Source organism: Bos javanicus, chromosome 11 (genome assembly GCF_032452875.1).
Source record: "Bos javanicus breed banteng chromosome 11, ARS-OSU_banteng_1.0, whole genome shotgun sequence".
Classification (NCBI taxonomy): domain Eukaryota; kingdom Metazoa; phylum Chordata; class Mammalia; order Artiodactyla; family Bovidae; genus Bos; species Bos javanicus.
In genome coordinates, this window is record NC_083878.1 from 94,865,378 (window position 1) to 94,886,537 (window position 21,160).

Consider the following 21,160-nt stretch of genomic DNA (forward strand, 5'->3'; position numbering starts at 1 on the left):
GCAGCCTCGCAGCGCGAAGCCCAGGCGGAAGACAGGACTCGGCGGGAAGCGGCCGAAGGCTCCCCGAGCTCTGCTTCAGGCCGGCCTTCCCAGGCTTCCCCAGCCGGTGCCCGAGGGGCGGCTCCGGGCCGAGGGATTACCCGAGGGAGCCCTTCCTCAAGCATCTTCTGGCGGCTGCGCCTTCTTAGGATGGAGACGGCGGGGAGAGAAGGTTTAGTTTTCCTTCCCGAAGAAAATCGCAGCAAACTGTTTGTAGCTTAAAACTCCAAACCCCGCGCTCCCCCTCCTCCCTCGCTGGCTCCCGCCCCCGCCCCCCAGCCTCGCCCACCAGCTCCCACCATCTCGTCGCTCCTCTCCTCCTCTTGCGGTTCCCCTCCCTCTCGGGTCTCCCGCCTTCCCAGAGCACGCGCTGCCGGGGCCCGGGGTGCCGGGCGGCCAATGGCGCGGCGGCAGGACGTGATGTCAGGCGCGGCTGTAGAAAAGGCGCGGACGCTTGGCTGGCGCGGACTGCAGAGCCGGGGCTGGGCTCGGCGCGCTCTTGGAGAGCGTTGCGCGCGGCGGGGCCCGCGGCCGGCGGCTCCTCCTCCCACTCTGCTCCTCCTCCTTTTTCTCCTCCTCCTCCACCTCCGCCTCCTCCTCTTCCTCCTCCTCCTCTTCAATTCTCCTGGTGTCTCCGCTCGGCTAGCTGGCTCCGGAGAAACCCCTACTCCCATAGCCGACCCAGCGCCTAAGCGGGTCGCCTTGGGCTGGGGGCACACCCCGGGGAGGGGAGAGGTCCAGGCAGCTGGGCCGCCGCGGGCACCTAGTCGCTCCCTAGTGAGCCCCGACCGCAGCCGTCGCCGCCTCGGGCAGAGTTTGCGCTCCTGCTTTGCGCCCGGGGCGCCGAAGCCGGGCGGGCAATGCCCGCGGCGTGAAAGCGCCCGCGGCGGGGGCCGACCTCTGCCCTGGTCTCCTGCCCCCTCCCGCACCCCACCTCCTCCCCCACCCGCCCCGTGCCCTTGTGACCCTGGCTTTGGCGCCGCCGCCCAGGCGCCCCGCGATGTAGCTGCCCCCGCGCCTCGGCGGGAGGCGTCCTGGCCCGCGGGCGCCCGGGGCCCAGAGCCCGGCCTGGGGGCACAGCCGAGCTCGGGCGGGGCCGGGGCCGCGGTGGCGATGCACCGGGCCCGTTAGTGCGGGGAGCGCCAGGCAGCTGAGGCGGGGGGCAAGCCCTCCCGCGGAGGAGCCGCGCCCCCGGCCCCGCCGGTCCCGCCGCGATGCTGTTCCACAGCCTGTCGGGCCCCGAGGTGCACGGGGTCATCGACGAGATGGACCGCAGGGCCAAGAGCGAGGCTCCCGCCATCAGCTCCGCCATCGACCGCGGCGACACGGAGACGGTAGGCGCACGGCTGCGGGGTCCGGGCCAGAAGCTGGGACGCGGCCGGATCGGTCTGCGCCTTTGCTCTCCTAAGTTTGGGGGCACTTTGGGGAGTGTCCTTCGTGCCGCGCGGGACTGGACGCTGGGGATCTGCGGACAGGATGCAAGGCCCGTAGCTCCCGGCTCACGGGAAACCCGGCTGCTGGGGCGGAGGAGGGAAACAAGGTTGAGACCGAAATTTCAGACCCTAAAGGTGGAAGAGAGCATTTCTCCCGAAGTGGGAGCGAAGTCCTACCCGCGGCCCGATGGCTCTCTTCTCACTTCAAGGGGCTCTTTGGTCGCCAACCCCGCGCTCTCCTCGGCTCTGGCCGCCTTCGGCGCGGGGAAGGACGAACCAACCCGGCAGCACCGGGGTCTCCAGCCGACTGGAGCTACTCTCCGCCTCCTGGCAATCGGGGTTCCCGTCCCAGCACAGTTTCAGAGGTCGAAGTCTTCCAGGCCAGCGCTCTTCGTTGTTCGCATCTCGGGCCTCCTGGCTGGCCTCACTCGGCCCGGTTAGGGCTGGCCGTTCAGGCTCTGGCCTGGTTCTTGTGGAAGGAGAGTCCATTCGGATCTCCACACCTGGCTCCACCAGCCCAGCCCCAAATAGCCAGTTCCTTGCCTCTGACCTTCCTGGGGGCCAGACAAACAGACACTGCCCAAGCCAGGCCCCGCAGTGCCCTTTAGAGGCCAAGGAGGTGGGGAGCAGCAGCGAAGCTTCTCTGCTTGGAAAGCGAGAACAGCAGCCCCAGTGCCTCTTGTTTCCAAGCTCTTCTTCCGGAGTTGTACCCACTCAGCCTGTCAGGTTAGGAGAGGATTTGGATTGGGCCTGTCCTGCGTTGGGAGACTTTGAGGGTGCCCATGCACCACACTCAGCCTCTCTCAGGACCTAAGAGGGCCCCAGCCAATGTGGCAGAGGTGGTAGCCGCGCGCTATTTGCCCTGGCCTAAACCTCCGGCTTAAGAATTCAGAGATCACTGGGGTTAGGGGCCAAGAACTCGACCGAGTCTCTGGAGAGGAGTCTGGGTGGAGGGTGACTTTTATAATGGTCATCTTATCCCTTTTCTTGGGGCCCAGCAGAGTGGCTCCTTTAAGAAACAGTTTGGGGACAGCTTTTGGAGGGCTTGGCTGAAGTAGCCACGACTGCCCCCAGTCCCCCAACGAAGCATGAGCCCTTCGGGAAAAGAGCAGAGGGGACAGGAAGGGGGGAAAGTAAGGAGGAAGGTCTGTCCAGGCCAGCAGCCGGTCCCGGGCCTGCGACCGACTTGGGCTGCATGGGCGGACCTGGGTTCTGAGCCCCTTGGATATGGGCCTTTTGGCGTAGAGGAGGCGTACCACACACCCTGGCAGCCACCCCGCTGCGTTTAGGGCTAGCTCGAGCCACCGAGGGAGCTGCGGGTGCGTGCCTGTTTCCCCGCGGCGTGGCGGCGGTGGGGTCGCAGGCTGACGCAGGCGCTGCGGTCTCGCGCCTCCCTCCCTCCGCAGACCATGCCGTCCATCAGCAGTGACCGCGCTGCGCTGTGCGCCGGCTGCGGGGGCAAGATCTCCGACCGCTACTACCTGCTGGCGGTGGACAAGCAGTGGCACATGCGCTGCCTCAAGTGCTGCGAGTGCAAGCTCAACCTGGAGTCGGAGCTCACCTGCTTCAGCAAGGATGGAAGCATCTACTGCAAGGAAGACTACTACAGGTAGCCCCCACCTCGGGACCCACCGCCCCGGGGCAGCCAGGACCCCTGGTCTCAGATCCAGTCTTGTCCCAAGGGAGGGTTCCCTATGTAGTTCCCCCCCTTCTCCAAGCCAGTACAAATTGACTGACATCCTTTTAAAGCAATAATCTGAGGGAACTCTTGGAAAGATCTGTGAAGTGTCGGTGGAGAGCCAGAGAAAAGCAGAAGCTGCCCTCTTTTTAGCTTAGACCAAAAATAAGCTTGAGTTGGGCACCCTTCTCCCTCTGAAGTTCTTGGGTCAACTGGGGGGAACTGAAACAGGCACCCCCAGACCCAGGCAGTCTGGACTGGTGTGGAACAAAGTTGGAGACAGAGCCGGGGATCAGATTGGGTGCATTTCCGGGTCTTTCCTGGAGATGGGAGTGAAAGCTGGTCAGGATTGAAGAACCGGAATCACTAACAGGCAGGCTCCAGGCTACTTGGTTCTCTTCTCCTGGTTTAGGGTTAGGTCTGCTTATTTCAACTGCACCTCCCCTTCCCCTGCCTCTGTCTCTCTCCCTGTCTCTGTTTCTTAGGAATTACAAAGGTCTGTAGGATGCCCAGGCACTGGTGTGGAGGGCAGGGGTAGAGATTGAGGAAGGGATGAATGGGAAGTTTCCCTTACTCCCCAGCGAGGCTTTCCTAGGGCTTGCTCAGACTCTGGGTAAAGTAAAGCCTTTGTAGACACGAAAATGGTTAAGGGAAACTATGTTTCAGGGTTGGACCAGATATGGGCCAAAATCTAGTTCCCTCTTGCCCCATCCTCCAAGTTAAGACCCGGTTGCCCGTCTTGAGTGGATTCCCACCAGTGGTAGCAGCGGTACCTGGAGGAGGGATACGGGGGGTACCCAACCGTGTGTCCCCACAGTCCCTCCCTCGATGGTCCCTACAGGCGCTTCTCTGTGCAGCGCTGCGCCCGCTGCCACCTGGGCATCTCGGCCTCGGAGATGGTGATGCGAGCTCGGGACTTGGTTTATCACCTCAACTGCTTCACGTGCACCACGTGTAACAAGATGCTGACCACGGGTGACCACTTCGGCATGAAGGACAGCCTGGTCTACTGCCGCTTGCACTTCGAGGCGCTGCTGCAGGGCGAGTACCCCGCGCACTTCAACCACGCCGACGTGGCGGCTGCAGCAGCGGCAGCCGCCGCGGCCAAGAGCGCCGGGCTGGGTGCAGCTGGGGCCAACCCTCTGGGTCTTCCCTACTACAATGGCGTGGGCACAGTGCAGAAGGGGCGGCCGAGGAAGCGCAAGAGCCCCGGGCCTGGGGCGGATCTGGCCGCCTACAACGCTGGTGAGTGCGAGGAGCCGTGAGCGGGCCCCGACGGGTTGAGGGAAGGTGCACAGAGTCAGAGGCTGAGGGCAAAGTGAATTTCAGTGTGCTGTACATGTTTACTTGTGTCACTCTGGGTGGCACTCTTGGCTTCCCCATGCCCACCAGATGACCTGGCAGAAAGCGCCATTAGCTCTCTGGGCTCCAGCCTTTGCGCCCTCGGCTGGAGTGGTCTTGATGCTCCCGGTGCAGTACCTCGAAGCCGAGAAATCTTTTAGAGGGTTTTTGTCTTGGGCCTTTTACCCACTTGGCTGAGCAGAAAGTGCAAGTATCGAGAAAGCATGGCAGAGCCGACACCACACAGGCTGTAGGCTGGCATGGCTGAGGGAGAGGATCTGGGGCGATGGTTGAGCGAGGCCGAGCGGCGGGGGTCCCAAGAGAAAGGACTGGCGGTGGCCGGGGGCCACCGAGTTTGGCCTGGCTTGCGGCCAGGTCATGTAAAGTTGTGCTGTGGGCGGCAGGCTCGGGAAACTTGGGCCCAGGAGCCTCTTGAGCAAAAGCGGGTTGTAGTGTCCTGCCCGATCCTCCTGTTCCACCAGGTCTCGGGTTCCCCCCCTGGTTCTTCTTCCGAGTTCCGGGTGACAGCGGGGCGCCGAGATGAGAGCTGCGACCCTCCAAAGCCGGCGCCCCAGGATGAGACCGAGAAGGCCTGGCTTTGCGCTGGGGTTGGGGTGGAGGGCTTGTTTCGAATTTCCGGCGTCTTTGAACCCTGTGTTGTTCCGGGAGAGGCTCTGCCCCCTCCCGCGTCCCTCCTAGCTCAGGACAGCTGCAGCGGTTCTGAGGCCCGTCAACATCTGCCCGAAGTCTGCACGGCCGGGAAGGTTTATGACTCCCTGGGCTTCTGAACTTGATAGAGTTTATTTGCAATTACTTTCTTTCTTTCGTTTGGGGCAGAATCGGATTCAGAGACTTTGTTTTCTTCCTCCTTTTCCCCTTAGTCTAATGCGCAAGTGGAAACAAAACAAAACCAAACCCCTGAACTGTGCGGAGAGGGCTGTGGTGGGGAAGAAGTCAGGATTATTTTCATCTTTAAAAATCTGAGCTGGCATGGGCAGGGGGTGGAGAATGATAGGTGGGTGGGGGTCCCCTGTTCGCTCCAACGAAGTTGTTTGTTGGGTGATCATGGGGCATATGTCTTGGTGTGTGGAGCTGGGAGGAAAATACAGCCCCCAGTCTGGTAAATGGTAAGGTGGCTGCAGCGAGGTCTGCAAGGCAGATTTAAGATTTGTTGAAAGCTCTGTAAGAGATGTGGCTTTCCAAAACTTGCATCCCTCGGTCACCCCCAACCCTGAACAGACTACCCTGAGTCCAGATCCGGTTCCCCAAAACAAAGCGGGTCTATTTATCAAGTGCGGTCGGCCTCCAGTAGAAAGCAGCGGGCGGGCTGGGCCACAGGGCTCCTGATGGGTGGGGAGCGGGACTATGTTTTCCCTGGGCAGACAGGTTTGCAATGGAAAGGTAGACGGTACAGCGATTTATTTGTGCTTTTTGCTGCTCCTCCACCTTCCCTGAGGAGGCCGCGCCACTCAGAGCAAGATGTGGCTGGAGGCTGAGTTTCAGAGAAGCTGGCACCTCTACAAGTCTGCCCCACGCATGCCTTCTCCTCCTTTTCTCTTTGGTCCCTTTCTCTTTTTTTCTCCTTTTGGGTCTCTAGGCCCCCGTTTCTCTCTCTGCGTGTGTCTCCAGGTTTCTCAGTTCCTGTCTCTTTCTCCATTCCGGTGTTCGTGTCTCTGGCCTTGGCCCGGGCTTTCTAAGCTGGTGGAACCCGAGCAAGGCGCGCTGCCCGTGGCTGTGCGGATTGCTTACTCCGGGCTCCCGGACTAGATTGAGAAATGGGGGCGCCTCCCCGACCAGGCCTCCTTCTCCCCTGCCTGCTCCCGCTGAAGAGAAAGGGCCACAGTGTGGGCCGCGGGCTGTTGGGACTGGAAAGAGGGCCCCGTGGAGGGTGCGATTTCGGTGGTTATGTCCGGGCAAGTGTGTGTGTGTGTGTGTGTGTGTGTGTGTGTGTGTGTGTGCGCGCGCGCGTGATTCCGATTGTGAGGACTCGAGCTTGTTGGTGTGAATGTCCCACACCCAGGGGCCCAGCCACACGAACCCCCTGCAAAGCTCATCGCTGTGGGGGACAGTCGGTGGAGGAGCAGCGGCACCTTATTACGGGGCAGTGAGCTCGGGCAGAGTGGGGAGGGGCGCCGTCGGTGCGCCCGGCCCTCGCTTAGGGAAGGACAGTTAGAGCGCCGGGGCCCGCAGGATCGGAAAGTCCTTCCGGGGCGGTGGCCGCCGCGGCTGGCCCTCCTCTGGAAGCCCCTCTGGTCCGAGATCTTAGCTCAGGTCCCGGAGGCAGAACTGAAACCTACCCGACCCCGGCCTCGGGCGCGGCAAGGCGGCCGGAGCCGGTCAGGGGCCCGGGCTCTGCGCCTCGCGTCCGAGTTTTCGCGCCGCGGCCACGGGAGTCCCGTGCGGACCGGCCGGATGCCCAGTTCCCCCAGCCCCAGCTTTGTGTGTGTGTGTGTGTGTGTGTGTGTGAGTGTGTGTGTGTGTGTGCGTGTGTGCGTGTGTGCGCGCGCGCCTGGCGGCGTAATTACTGATTTGATTCCAATCCATTATTTAGACAATTGAACCTACAATCTCGTCTTTAGTAAAATGAGGCGAAGTCAGATTTGATTACAGGTTCAGTCCCAGCGACAAGAGCTCGAAACCCGATGGGTTAATAACAGATCACGAGTAAATTATTCATGATTTTACGAGCTCTTTAGCTCCATTGAATCGGCCTAATTGAGAGGAAAAAAAAAAAAAAGGAGAGAGAAAGCTTGGTTCTCCCCCTCCCCTCGTCCCCTTGCTCCTCCCCGGATCCGATCCTGGGGAATCTCACCCGGCTGGGAAGCTGGGGGCCAGAGTGAGGGGACCTGGGGCAGCAACCGAATCTGGGCCCAACAGCCGCTCCTTTGCCCCTAGTGCGGTCCCCTGCCCTTGCTGCTGGCCTTCCTGGGCCTCCCTACCTTGGGCCGAATTCTTTTCTGCCCTCCCCTCCTTTTTCATCCTTCCCCTTTTCCTCCCTACCCGGCCTGTAACGGCTTTGAAAAAGCCACGCCAAAGGGACCGGGCTGCCCAAGACGGGGATTTAGTTCCTTAACCTGGACCCTTCACCACACCGCATCCCTACTATTTCTGGGTCTTGGTGACCCCTCTGGCTCTCTGTGTGTCTCCTGATTTTTTTCTTTGTAGCTGTCTCTCTCTGGTTCTTCCATATCCACTGCTTTCTTTTTCTCTCCCTCTCCTCTTTTTTCCTGGCTCTGTCCATCTTCCCCCATCCCCCTGCCCCCACCTCTCCTTTTCTCTCCATTCTCTCTTTTTTCTACATCTGTCTCTTTTTCTCCTTTCTCTGCCCTTTCCTTCTCCCTCCCCCAACCACCATCCGCGCCCCCCCCCCCAATCTAGGCCGAGCTCAGGGCACATCCCTTGGGTGCGTGGGGCGCCAGGGTCCCCATGGAGCTCATTAACAGCAGCAAGGCCCAGGTGGGGGCTGGGCAGAGGAATGGGCCCAGAGATCCCCTGTGGGGAGGCCTGCCCTACTCCCCAACCCCCCCCCCCACCTCCTGTGGAGCTGGGGACTAGGGGCAAGAAGAGGGTCTTTCCCCACAGCAGGGGGGCAGGGCAGTTTCCATGGATCACATTTGGAGTCATTCTCTGATCCCCTTTAAATTGCTGGATCCCCATTCTTTACTCTGGGTGCTCTCAGTGAGAGTAAAGCCCAGCTGGAGAACTTGGGTGCCTGGTTGCCTGTGGGAAGGGGACTTTAGGAGGTGTAGCTACTTGCTGACAACTTCAAGGTTAGGGATAAGACCTGCATCTTGCACACTTTTTCTGCAGGGGATTACTCCTCAGTTGGGCAGGGGAGGAGTAGGCCACCAGGGGAGCAGGAGTGCTTCTGAGGTAGTATTGCCAGATAAAATGCAGGACTCCCAGTTAAATTTTAATTTTGGGTAAGCGACAATTTTTTTTTTTTACTGTAAGTGTATCCCTTACAACATTTGAATTTTAAATAAAGGAAAAATACAATTTTTTAGTGTACGTGTATCCCACACAACATTTGAATTTTAATTCAATGAATAATTTTTTTTTAGTATAAGTGTATACAGTGCAATATTTGAGTTTTGGGCAAACAACAGATTAATTTTCAGTATAGGTATGTCCCATGCAGTATTTCAGATATCATTCTAAGAACTTGTTCATTGTTTATGTGCGATTCAAATTTAACTAGACAATCTGTATTTTTATTTGCTAAATCTGCAGCTCTGTTATGGGCATGTGATGAAACAGCAGATATATTCCCAGCTGCCCACTTTAGGGGGGACTGAATTAATCTCCTATGAGGCACTCCCCAAAGTAAGATGGCTCAGGATGTATTGAGGGGATCTTGGAGAAGGGTCCCGCATGTCCCCATCAGCCACCAGGTTGCTAAGCAACTTTCTGAAGCCCGAGTTTTCCATCCCTGTCCCCCACCCCCAGTGCCTTCCAGGCATTGGCAGCCCCAGCTGGGCCCCTTCTGGATAGGGACACGCTCCCCAAAGAGTCATGCTTCATCTTTGCCAGCCTTTGTGGTGTAGGGGAAAGAAACAGCAAGGAGGCAAGAACTGCAGTGTTGAATCTGGGCTCAGCCTTAACCAATGGTGTGGCTTCATTTCCCTTCCTGTTAGTTTCCTCATCTTTAAAATGGGGTGAATAGCAATTGGAGCAGTAGTGAAGCCCTCCCTAGCCCCACCCCCCCTTGTATGTAGGGCCAAAGGCATACCCTGGGTGTGGAATACATGTTAATTTCTTCCTCCAACTTCCTTCCCTTTCTGGCTAAGTACTGTGCCACTCCTCGAAATTTCCAAAGATCGCTTGCTTAACCTCTCTGCCTCATTGATCTCGTTTGTAAAACTGAAAAGCGGCTGCCTCACAGGAGTGGTGAGGATGAAGCTACAAAATACAATTTCCAACCTCCAGCCCAGCATTTCCGGCCCAGGGCTAAGGGGTCCTGCAGTACTTTGGGTGTGGGAACGGAGAGATGAAAGTGGGTGGAGGGTTTGGAACGTGAGTGGAAGTCTATGACTTCTAGGTGCCTGCCCCTGACCCTGTGTGGGAGCAAGGGGCAGGGAAGGCTGCAGACTGCATTTCTCCTTAGGAGTTCGGGGAGAAGCGGGAAGGTAATGGGCCTGCTGTGTCCGAGGTCAAGTGATTTCCCTTTAGGAGCCTCAGTTTCAACATCTGTAAAAAGGGGGGAAATAATGCTTGGCTCAAAAGGTTTTGAGGATGAAAATGTGCATGTAAAGCCCATTAGCACATCTTGTGGAGTTGAATGTCATTGACAAGTTGTCATTACTATTTTTATTGTAACATGGTGGCTCAGAATGTTTTTTGGAATTTCCTAGAGCTGGATTTGAATCCAGCATTTCCAAGCTGAGAGACCCCGGGTATATGGCTCAACCTCAAATTCCCCTATAAATCTATAAAATGGGATAATATCTCCATCTCAGCGGGGTGCGGCACCCGCAGTGTGGTCCTGAGGCTAGAAACATTTGGCGGATCGTGAGGTGGGTGTGGACTTGGCAGTGTAGGGGGGGGGGGAGCCGGGCCAGGAGGTTCACCTTCGGCCTCTGCCTTCCCTCCCCAGCCCTGAGCTGCAACGAGAACGACGCGGAGCACCTGGACCGAGACCAGCCGTACCCGAGCAGCCAGAAGACGAAGCGCATGCGCACCTCCTTCAAGCACCACCAGCTTCGGACCATGAAGTCTTATTTTGCCATTAACCACAACCCCGACGCCAAGGACTTGAAGCAGCTCGCGCAAAAGACAGGCCTCACCAAGCGGGTCCTGCAGGTCAGCTGGGCCGGGGCTACGGGTGGGGGCCTCGGTGGCGTCAGGACCTGAGGAACCTGTGAGGTGGAACCCCACAGCGGCTGTGGGCTGCGGAAGGACCTCCTGTTCTATGTCCGCCTATCTCTTTATCTTTCCCTGTTCTCTTTCTCCATCTTTTCAGTCTATCTCTGGCTGTATTTCAAGTCCCCCACCCCTACCCCCGCCCTTACTCTGAGGTGTTCTCTCTCCTCAAGTTTTTGTCCCTCGGTGTTTCTGTTTTATGTCTGTGGGTCCCTCTGTCCTCTTTGTCTACACAATTTCTTTTCTTTCTTGTAAGCAATTCTTAGTTGCTATTTATTACTCAAGTGACACACAAATATGTTCATGTTGTAAAAGGTTCAAGCATTTCAGATAACTCTAGAGCTCCCCTCCCCACCCTGGCCCCTTATACCACAATGCCAGTCCAAGGCAACTGCTGTTAGCCCTTAGCTCCTTCTGCTGCTTGCTCCTCGCTTGCTCTCTCTAGTTTCTTTCTTTCTGTCTCTCTCTCTGGATTTTCCTTCTGTTTCTTTGTTGTTTCTTAGACTCTCCCAGAAGCAAGGTTTGGTAAGGGAGAGGGGTTAGGGCAGATCCCCTGGGTGGAAGTAGATGGGTGCCTCTGAAACTGAGCAGCCTTGCGCTTGTATGGAGTGTGCTCTCTCGATAGAGAGGATCCAGCGTTTTCACCAGATTTCCTAAGGGTCCCTCCATCCCCTCAAAGATGTTAAGAACCTCCTTTGGGGAGTCCAGGGTGACCCAAATTCACGACAGTGTCCTGGATCACCAATTTTTAAATCTTCAGCTCCTCCTCTTACTCATTTCCTTGATCCGTGGCCTTAAATCACTTAACCCCTCTGAGCCTCAGTTTCCTTATATATGAAATGGGCACAAAAATTATCTACATTACAGGAGCTATTGAGATAATGTAAGTCCCCATCACGGTAGCTGGCACTTAACCACTCAGTGGATGGTGGGTGAGAGTAACATTAACTAGATTCATCAGTTAACATATTAAATAGTATAAACGATTATTCTGGTGGCTGGACTTCAGTTTCCCCATCTGTATAATAAGGTGGGAGAATATCTCCCTTTATAGCCAGTTTAACCAGTTTATTCCTCAGACCATGTGATTGTAGGGATAACAACGCACATTTTGAGGTAAGAAAATCGAGAGAAGTAGTGATCTGTCTGTGGTCTCATAATAGGAGGAGTGGTGCTGGGATTTGAGTGCAGGCTAGTCCGTCCCAACTTCCAGCCCCCAAGTCTTTGAGGACTGAGGGCCCGGGGGTGGCTGGCAACACCGGTAGGTGACGGGTGATGATGACCCTGAAGGCTGTGAAGCCACTCTAAGTTTTCCCGCGAGTCTGTTAGGACTTAAAAAAAAAAAAAAAAAACATTTTGGGGGTGACAGAAGTAGCAGAGGGGATTGTGGCGCGGGTGAGGATCCGCAGGTCTCCGGAGACCGTGGAGTCCGGGTGCCCAGTGCGGCGCACCAGGAGTGGGGTCAGGGGCAGCTTGGTCTTGCCGGTTCGGTGACGTAGCGGAGGGAACTGAGGGCCCGCCAATGGGACGCCGTTGCGCCTCTTGGGCCCGCCCCTCTCCCCCCTCCCCGCAGAGCTCCGCTAGCCCCGCGGTTGCGTTTGGGTCCGCCTTGCCCAAGGGTTTCTCTGGCTGGGGCTCGAGAAGAGGCGGGGACCCTGCCGCGTCCCCGCTCCGTTGGGGTCTCGGGTCCCGCTGGTCCATTTCCCTCGGACTTGTCCTTTTGGGGGTTAGATCAGAGGACCCTCCTTGGCGCCCCCTCTGTTCCTCAGCCCTGGGGAATTTGGACTGTAGGGAATTCCTGGGGGGAATTTGGATCTGCAGCCGCCAACTTCTCTCTGGTTAGTAGTCCTTTCTTTCTAAGATGCCCTTATGGTGAATTGGTGATTCTCACCTTTCCATGGAAAGGATACGTGAATCAAGCCCTTGGAGCAGGCAGGGTCAGGAACAGGGGCTTGAAGTCAGGCAGAGCTGGTTCCCTTCTGTCCCTGTACTCAGTTGGATGTGTGTTTTGGATGAACTAATTACTCCCTCTCTGAGCCATAACTCTCTTATCTGTAAAATGGGCACCATTATGGCACACACACCTCCACACTTAATCCAGATTAAATGAAATAAAGAGTAAGCACCTGTAGTTGGGTCTGAATGTGGAGTGAGGAGCCAGTCTCTTTCAGCCTTAGTAAGGCAGGTGGCTTGATTTAGGAGTGCTTTGCCATTTCCAGCATAGTTACCTTTCATCTGACCAAGTACCTATTGACATCAGGCCCTGGGGACCCAGAGATGGATGAGCCACAGCCCTGGCCCTGAAGAATTTCAACTATTAGGTGTCAAGACTGACCCACGATCAGTTTCCCCATAGTGTGATCAATTGGGAGGGGAGGGATTCTGTGGAAGACCAGGGGAGAGACCAGTTACCTACCCTGTGCATGAGGAAAGGTTCACCTCGGTGACCTGGGTCTAGGCTTGCCCCTCCTCCCCTAGAATCCTGAGCCAGGGCTCTTAGCACCTGCATGCCCTCTCCACATGGGGACTTGTAAGAGCCAGGACATAGGACTAGTTGACAGAGAGAGAACCACTGACAGTTATGGTATATCTACTAATCAGTATATGCTTGAGTGGTCTCCTGTGTCTACTATGTGTTAAAAGGCTTATGACATACATTTACTCATCAAGTCCTCACTATCAGGCATCATGATAGTGATACTCCTCGACTGTATAGATGAGAACATTGAGGCCCAAATGATTTTCACTTGCCCCAGGTCACACTTTGCTGTTAAGTAGCAGAGCTGGATCCAAATCCAGGCCCATCTGATCAATGGGCATTGCTCCTTCTCCCTAAGCCAGTCCAGCAGAGACTGCCTCTGAGTATCGTTTAGAGCCTGAACGTCGCTGGGGTGAGGTCAGTTGTACCTGAAAGGCACACTGGACCACTGTTCTCCCTCCTCCCCTTTCTCCCAATCTCCTGTACAAATCCTTAACATTCCCTAATGGCACAACGGGTCATGATTATGCAATAGTTTGCGAAGCATTGTCTTTCCAGTCAGTCATCTGTCTCCCTTACCTTAATATTTACCTGCTCATTTGCAGATGAGCAGCTTAAGAACTAGTGAGATGAAGTGATTTACTTGAGGATACAGGAACCGGTATTGGCAGGGTGGGGCCCTCTCCCAGGTGTTCTGACTACTGATGGGCCAGCTGGGGGCAGTTTGGGGCCAAGCAGCCGGTGGGGCTTTGAAAGGTAACACCTTTCTGACATACCAGCAATGTGATTTGGACACTTTAACGTCTCCTCTCAGAGCCCACATCCTTGTCTTTGAAGTGGAGATAATAATAGTTCGCACCCTGAGAATTCCTGAGGATTGAGACAGTGAATGGGAAGCATGATACTGCTGCTACAAAGTAGGTGCCCATGAAATAGTTTCTCATCACTGGCTACACCAGCTTAATGGTGCTAGGCCTTGGGTGCCCCCTGCAGGTTGTGGTCTGCATGGTGGGGCAGGTTGGGGTTGAGGCTGTGTTCCCAGAAGTAGATGATGTAGGGTGCTGTTACCAAATCTGTGATACATAAGCATCATCAACATGGCGTGCCTGGGGTGCAGTATCCCTGCCGGAATTTGAAGCTGATATGACGTCCAGACTCAGTCCTCCCACTGACTCCCTGAATGGTTATGAGCAAGTGACTTAACCTCTCTGAGCTTCAGCTATAAAATGAGGATGATAATGCTTAAGATGACATGATGGGTAATTTATAAAGTACATATTAGGGACTCAATACATACTATATTTCATACACATTTACCTAGCACGGTTCAGTCTACCATTCCCTTTTGCACACATTTAAAAGTTTAATTATCTTCATTTTGCAGATGAGAAAACTGAGGTTCAGAGAGGCTAAAATCCTTGCACTGAGTCTCACAGCTAATCAGTGATGAGAGGAGTCAAGCCAAGATTGGTCTGATTCCAGAGCTTTTCCAGTATAGCATAGTATAGGGATTGAGATTCTCAGCGCCCCCTCCCCTTGGATCTGGTTGCTGAATGCAGCAGAGTGTATGTGTTAGTCACTCAGTCGTGTCCAACTTTTTTGACCCCGTGGACTGTCGCCTGCCAGGCTCCTCTGTCCATGGAATTCTCCAGGCAAGAATACTGGAGCGGGTTGCCATTTCCTCCTCCAGGGGATCTTCCCCACCCAGGGATTGAACCTGGATCTCCTGCATTGCAGGCAGATGTTTTACTGTCTAAGCTATTAGGGAAGCCCTGAATGCAGCAGTACAGAAGGGAGACTAGGGAAGGAGTGAGTCATAGATGCTACGTCTTGGTATGCAAGTGGGAATTCTGTTGTAAAGCCCTAGGGGCATAAAACATGCTCAGAACTTTCACTACCAACAGCAGGACAGCCTTAATACTTGTCACCAGTCAGCAAAGTGACTGGGAGACAGAATGGCCCCTTGGACAGTGGTCCATTAAGACGTTAAGCTTTACCAATTCTTGGAGACCACTCCTCAGCACATCCATGCACCTCCGTGTTGCCTCTCTTTTCTACTGGAGAGGTGTCAGGAAGACAGAATATTAAGGTGCCATAGACTTGGGGAAGGGGCTGATGAGCTGATGGATTTGGATGGGTGGAGGTCTCCCTAGGGGTTCTGGGTGTGACTTTGAAGGAGAATACATTTTAACAATCAACAGTTTAAAAACATTCTTCAGATGACATTAGTCATCACTAACCTATGTGAGAGCTCAAGACCCGAGGATACGAGCTTTCCTCTGTTCACTCACTTCAACACGTACCCTGAGCTGCCATCTTCTGGGTGGGGCATGAGGTACTGAGTATTCAGCAGTGACCCCAGCAGTGAACAGGCCTGGCTGGAACTGTATGGTCCAGGGGGAGACAATGTCCAGCAAGGTAGTGTATAAATAATTAAAATGGTGATAAGATTGAGCTCTATATTTTTCCATATATTTGAAATATCTCATAGTTAAAATATCTTTTAAGTGACTCCAGGACCATTTAAGTTTGCAATAGGCTACAGACTGACCATGTTCTTCTCTTGGTGATCAGAGTACACTGGGGCTAGCACAGGTATTGAGAACTCTTGAGCAGATTCAGTGTTGTCTAATCCAACATTTCCCAAATGCTTTTGGCCACAGAGCTCTTATTTAACTCTTGACAAAAATAAAATAGAAGTGCTAGGATGGAAAAATATAGGGGCGCAACGAGAGCAGAAACGTGAGGCCCTGACCTGGGGAGGGTGGTGGTCGGGGTGGCTTCACTGAGAAGGTGAGGTTTAAACTAGGCCTTCAGTTCACTGAGCCTCAGCTTCCCCACCTGTAAAATGGGGACAGTGAACATTGTTCTCCTGCTGTTTGTGCAGGACTATAGAGACTGTTTGATCTGGAAACGGACAGCTGAAGTTGGAGGGAATTTTATAGATGATTTGGTCCAAATCTCCCATTTTAGAAGAAAGGAAACTGAAACCCATAGATGTAGACTAACTTGTCCAAGGCTCCACAGCAAAGTAGTTGTAGCCCTGGAGCTGGAATCAAGGGGTCATGATGTCCAGGCCACTGCTCACATTTTTTATTCTTTCAAGAAAACTTTCTTTAAAGTTTATAAATAGCCCCACCATACAGAAGGTTAGAAAAATAGAGGGGAAAATTACCCTTATGAGGACACAGGAAACCAATAATCCAGGTCTACAGTTTGGAGGTCAAGTAGTGGATGGGGGTATGGGCCCAGCCTGCAGGGACTCACCTCTCAGCTCTACCTCTTTGGCTGGACTGTAGGCCTCATTTTTCTCACCTGACCATAATATTAGTGTCAGCCTTATATGGCACTAACCGGAGTTCACATGTGTAAAATGCTTAGAACATTGCTTGGCCGTTGCCTTGAGAGTGGATAATACTGATCGTTATTACTTGCTTTATGAAGTTATACCAGAGGATATGATTCATTATTCTTTTTTCCCTCACATAACATTCATTGCTTCCCTGGTGGCTCAGATGGTAGAGAATCTGCCTGCAGTACAGGAGACCTGGGTTCAATCCCTGGTTTGGGAAGATCCCCTGGAGGAGGGCATGGCTACCCGCTCTAGTATTCTTGCCTGGAGAATTCCATGGACAGAGGAGCCTGGCAGGCTACAGCCCATGGGGTCGCAGTCGGACATCACGAGCGACTAAGCACACGTAGCATAACATTCGTTATAAGACGTTTGCTCTGTGACTGCGTGGCGTGGCTGGGTCCTGACTTCCACTTGTCCCATCTTTGGTCAGATGCTTTGGGTGCAGCCATTAATTTTCACGTCATGAAAAAATGCCAGTGGACATTTTGGGGCTTGAAGCTTTGGTCTTCCTGCTGGTTTCCTTAGCGGTGGTTTTGAAGGGGATTTGTGGGCAAAAAGGGTTTCCCACTGGCCCTCCTGGCCTCCTTGATGAAAGAATCCTGAAGAAGGGGATTTGTGAGGCAAGGCGCAGCCTGCAGGGCCAGTGGGTATCTGAGGAGGGGGCATGCAGCCATGTGGGCTACCTCATTCACCTGGGACTTAAGCCCCAACTGAGGCGCCCCGCCCCCGCCCTGGGAGATGAATAGGGAGGGCTGGGTGGGTAGAGCAGGTCATCTTCCTTGCTGCGGTTGCCCTGGAGTCACAGCCTGTGAGCACCCCCAAGAGGCCATAGAGATGGTGTGGTGCGGGCCAGTCCCCTTCCTGTATAGACAGGGAAACTGAGGCAGACCCCGAGGTAGGAGACTTGCACAGGTCACTTGGGCAGTGGCAGAAGCACAACTGGAGTTATGAAGTTACAACCTGCGCTCTTTCCACTACACTACAGTTGCTTCTGTTTATTCACTCACGCATTCATTCATTTATTCATTCACTTGCTGACTCACTCAGGCTCATGTGGCAGGGAGAGCATGGACTTTTTAACGGCAGATCATCCTGAATCCTAACCTCCACTTGGCCTTCGTGTGACCTTGGGCAAGTGACTTTGCCTCTCTGAGCCTCCTCTCTGGTTTTCAGTCTATAAAATGGGGATAATGACAGTACCCCCCTACTTGGCCTGTCATGGAGATAAGTTGTGATGGTGCGTGTTAGAGGAGGGACTGGTGCCTGGCACAAAGAGCTCTGTAAATGTTATCTGTTAGTATTGCTATTAACTCAGTGTGTGTGACTTGACTCTTCATCTTTGCCAGTCCCTGTGTGATATCCCCAGGGACATGAAGATGGCTCAGACAGGGTCCCTGTTCTAATATCCTCTTGGGAGGGGATTTAAAAAAAAATACCCTGGAGAATTCTGGTGACGCCTGGCTTAGGGTGAGAAACAAACTCCACATAAACCCCCACGGCAACTGGCTTTTGCTTGAGTTGTTGACTTTCATCCACCAGATTCCCAGTGCCTCAGATCCAGTAAAGCAGAGAAGGCCGTTGTGAAAGATGGTGTCATTGTTTACAAACCACTGTTAGGGGCAACGCCGGAGCAATAGCAAACAGCCAGCAACTAACTGGTTCCAGCCCTTCCCAAGGGCTTGGAGCCCCAGACCAACGGGCGATGCACTGCCCCCCCACCCCACCCCCAGGCTTCCTGCTCCTGCTCGGAGAGTCAGACTCACAGGGTATTCACGGGGCCACACACTCTTAGGATAGGATGGTGGCAAGAGCATCAAGGCTCCAGCCTTCTTTGTCTCCCCCGTCTGCAATGACACTTTGGGGGAGTCATCTTCTCTCTCTGAGGGTGTCTGGGGACACCTCCATCATTTTCTCTGTCGGTCATTCTCTGGCCCAGACAGACACACAGTCTCACCCCTGCAGATTTCTGTGGGTTGAGCAGGGAAGAAGCCCCGACCCCAACCAGTGCCTCTGGAGGCTGGTCTTAGAAGCACTGTCCTTATTTGTGAGCCCCCAGAAGAGGTGATGGGCTTGCTTTGGGCAGAAGGCCAGGGGAAAATGTGCTTTCTTCCTGGAAGGAGCCAGCATGCATGGGAGAGAGCTTTGTTTCCCAACTTCACAGTGGCCATCTCTCTCCTTACCCCAGGATTCTTGAGGCTGTGCTTTTAAATTGAGCCCAAGTGGTATCAGGCCACCAAAAAGACAAGTTGGAGGCCACAAGCCCCCCTCTCTGGGGTGGTCCCCAGGGTAGGGTGGGGCCAGGAGTTGGTCCTTCCCATCCCTGTCTGAGACACAGGGAAGACAGGCAAATGCAGGCACATCTGGAAATATGCAACTGGACACCCCAGAATCTGTAAAATTCCCTAAGCCCCTTTCTTTTATGGGGAGGTTTCTGGCGGGTGTTTTCCTCACGCAAAGGGAAGTGAAGGCGCCCAGCCCTTTGGCCTTTTTTTCTTTGCAAACTAGGACCTCCCACTCCCCTAGATTCTCTAGGCTTCTCCCGAAGTATTTTGAGGACCTCAGGGTACAGTGGGATCTCTCTATGCAGTTTGCTAGTGGTGGGGGGTGCTGCTGTGTGGACAAGTTTTGATGCTTCGTGTGTACAGGCTCGTGTGCAATGGTGTGGGCGTGGATGTGTGCCTGTGTCTGCGCCAAGGGAAAAATGAAAGCAAACCCATATTCTCTCTCTCGGGCATTCTTTTCATACCAAGCTCAGTAACTGCCCTTTCCTCCCCCATGAAGGACGCTGGGACGAGGGCAGGTTGGGAGAGGGGGATCTTTAATTGGGCAGTTGTTCCCACTCTGCCTGGAGACCTGAAACCCAGTGGTCCAGGGTGCCTTCTCTGAGTGATGGTGGCGGGGATTAGGAGCGGTATCGTTTACCGACTTGAGTCCTCTGTGTTCTTTACACCATTCTGGTATTTCCCAGACTTACCATGAAAAACTTGAAAATTGGTACCAACAAGGACTTGTGGGATCTTTGCCTGCTTAAAGTCGACTGCTGAGAAAAACCTGTGAACCATGGTCAAAAATGATGGAAATTTGGTTTGTGCGAATCTTCTAGAAGAGAAGAGAAATGCAACCTGAGCCACATACATAATTTTACATGGAAAATTTCCCAGTACCTTCGTTAAAACAAAAAGAAACTTGTAAAATTAATTGTAAGGCTATATCTTGTTTGGCCCAATTTGTCCAATAGAAAATATATTCATGAAAATAAAAGTGACCATTGAGATATTCTACCTCCTTCTGATATGGTTCTACCATTCTGATATATGGTTCTCAGCTACAGACCAGCTGTTTAGGGGCTAGGCTCATTTCAAGTGCTGGGTAGCCACATGTGGCTAGTGGCTACGATATTAGAGAGTGGGGCTGAGTTCTGGAATCTTCTAACAAGGGGAGACCCCCATTACAGGCAGTTTGAGGAAAGGATGTTTTTATTGTATTAAGAACAAAGAACTGCCAGCCAGACCTTTTTTAAAAAAAAAAAAATTTTTTTTTTTTTAAATTTATTTGGCTGTGTTGTGTCTTAATTGCAGTACTGGGGGTCAATTAATGCCCCTAGGTATAAGGGACCCTGACTCCCCAACCAGGGATCAAACATGTGTCCCCTGCATTGGAAGGCTGATACCCCCAGGGAAGTCCCTAGCCAGACTTTTAAATAAATCCCCACCCCCACCCCCATTCGGGCAGAACCCCCATTAGCATCTCTGGGCTTAAACAGTTGGAGCGATCTTTGCTCATCTCCTGTTCCTGCCCGCCCCGCCTTCCTCTGATCACCCCTTCCCTCTCCCCCACGCAGGTCTGGTTTCAGAACGCCCGGGCCAAGTTCAGGCGCAACCTCTTACGGCAGGAAAACACGGGCGTGGACAAGTCGACGGAGGCGGCGCTGCAGACAGGGACTCCGTCGGGGCCGGCCTCGGAGCTGTCCAACGCCTCGCTCAGCCCCTCCAGCACGCCCACCACCCTCACAGACTTGACTAGCCCCACCCTGCCGACTGTGACGTCCGTCTTAACTTCTGTGCCTGGCAACCTGGAGGGCCACGAGCCTCACAGCCCCTCGCAAACGACTCTTACCAACCTTTTCTAATGACTCTCGGCCCCACCCCCACCTCTGCCCCCGCCCCACAATTTCTTTAAAAAAGAAATTATCTTTAGTTGAATTCCAAGTGTATTTTAAAATAGAGGCTTTGAGCAACTAACTAACCACATTTTAGGATCTCGCCTGGAAACTGAGGAAGAAAATAATTGCGCCCCCCCACCCCCGGCTGACACAGCTCTGTGGACTGGAATTACTTGGAAGATCTATCTGCAACACAACATTTGTGTCACTGTACAGTTTTGTGGACTGAGCGAGGAAAAACAACAAATAATTTAAGTTGGCTAGAGCTTCTGTATTTTCAAAGACTGCCACGTGCCTTAGGAATACTGTTTTATCTCCATACTTTGGATGACTTGTTCATTTTTTCTCTCCCTCTTTTTCTCTGTATATTTATGACCAGAGCAAAAATGTAAAAAAAAAAAAAGGAAAAAAAAAGTTTGTTACTTTGAATAGTCCTAAACAGAAAAGAAAAAAAAAAAAAAAAGGAAAAAAATCAAACCCCCTCCAACGGTCGCTTTGTTGTTTTAGAATTTTAAGGTGGAAGTCTGTTCGAATATCAGAATTTGTAAAATCTAACAAGTAATAAAACCACTTATTGAAACTAGTTGGTGCTGCTGCTGTTGAGTGAGGTGTGAAATTCACAGGACTTATAAAAGTCTTACCGAAACCCAGAGATAAATTCCAAAGTCTTCCCCTCTTTATCTATGATATTTAATTATAATGATTTATAAATATTTATTTATAATATCTGTGGGGTCCCTCTTTGTGCCAGACTTTGGGCTGCTTGTTGGGAACCAGAGATGAAGTAGACACAATCCTGCCCTTAAGGAAT

The 21,160-nt window shown here is 53.4% G+C and overlaps 1 protein-coding gene and 1 long non-coding RNA gene across 2 annotated transcripts; one reads left to right on the plus strand and one right to left on the minus strand.

Annotated features, from left to right (window-relative positions):
• The first annotated feature begins 1,239 nt into the window (after positions 1 to 1,239).
• Positions 1,240 to 20,932, plus strand: LHX2 (LIM homeobox 2). Its single transcript, XM_061433496.1, has 5 exons — positions 1,240 to 1,373; positions 2,879 to 3,081; positions 3,992 to 4,395; positions 10,088 to 10,293; positions 20,029 to 20,932. The coding sequence occupies exons 1-5, from the start codon at positions 1,254 to 1,256 to the stop codon at positions 20,314 to 20,316; spliced, it is 1,221 nt and encodes a 406-aa protein (XP_061289480.1). The 5' UTR covers positions 1,240 to 1,253; the 3' UTR covers positions 20,317 to 20,932.
• On the minus strand, positions 18,989 to 20,165 carry LOC133257531 (uncharacterized). The gene is made up of 2 exons (XR_009739587.1): positions 20,075 to 20,165; positions 18,989 to 19,286 (listed from the first exon to the last, which is right to left on the minus strand). It is a non-coding gene; the product is annotated as an uncharacterized LOC133257531 (long non-coding RNA).
• Positions 20,933 to 21,160: the final 228 nt, after the last annotated feature.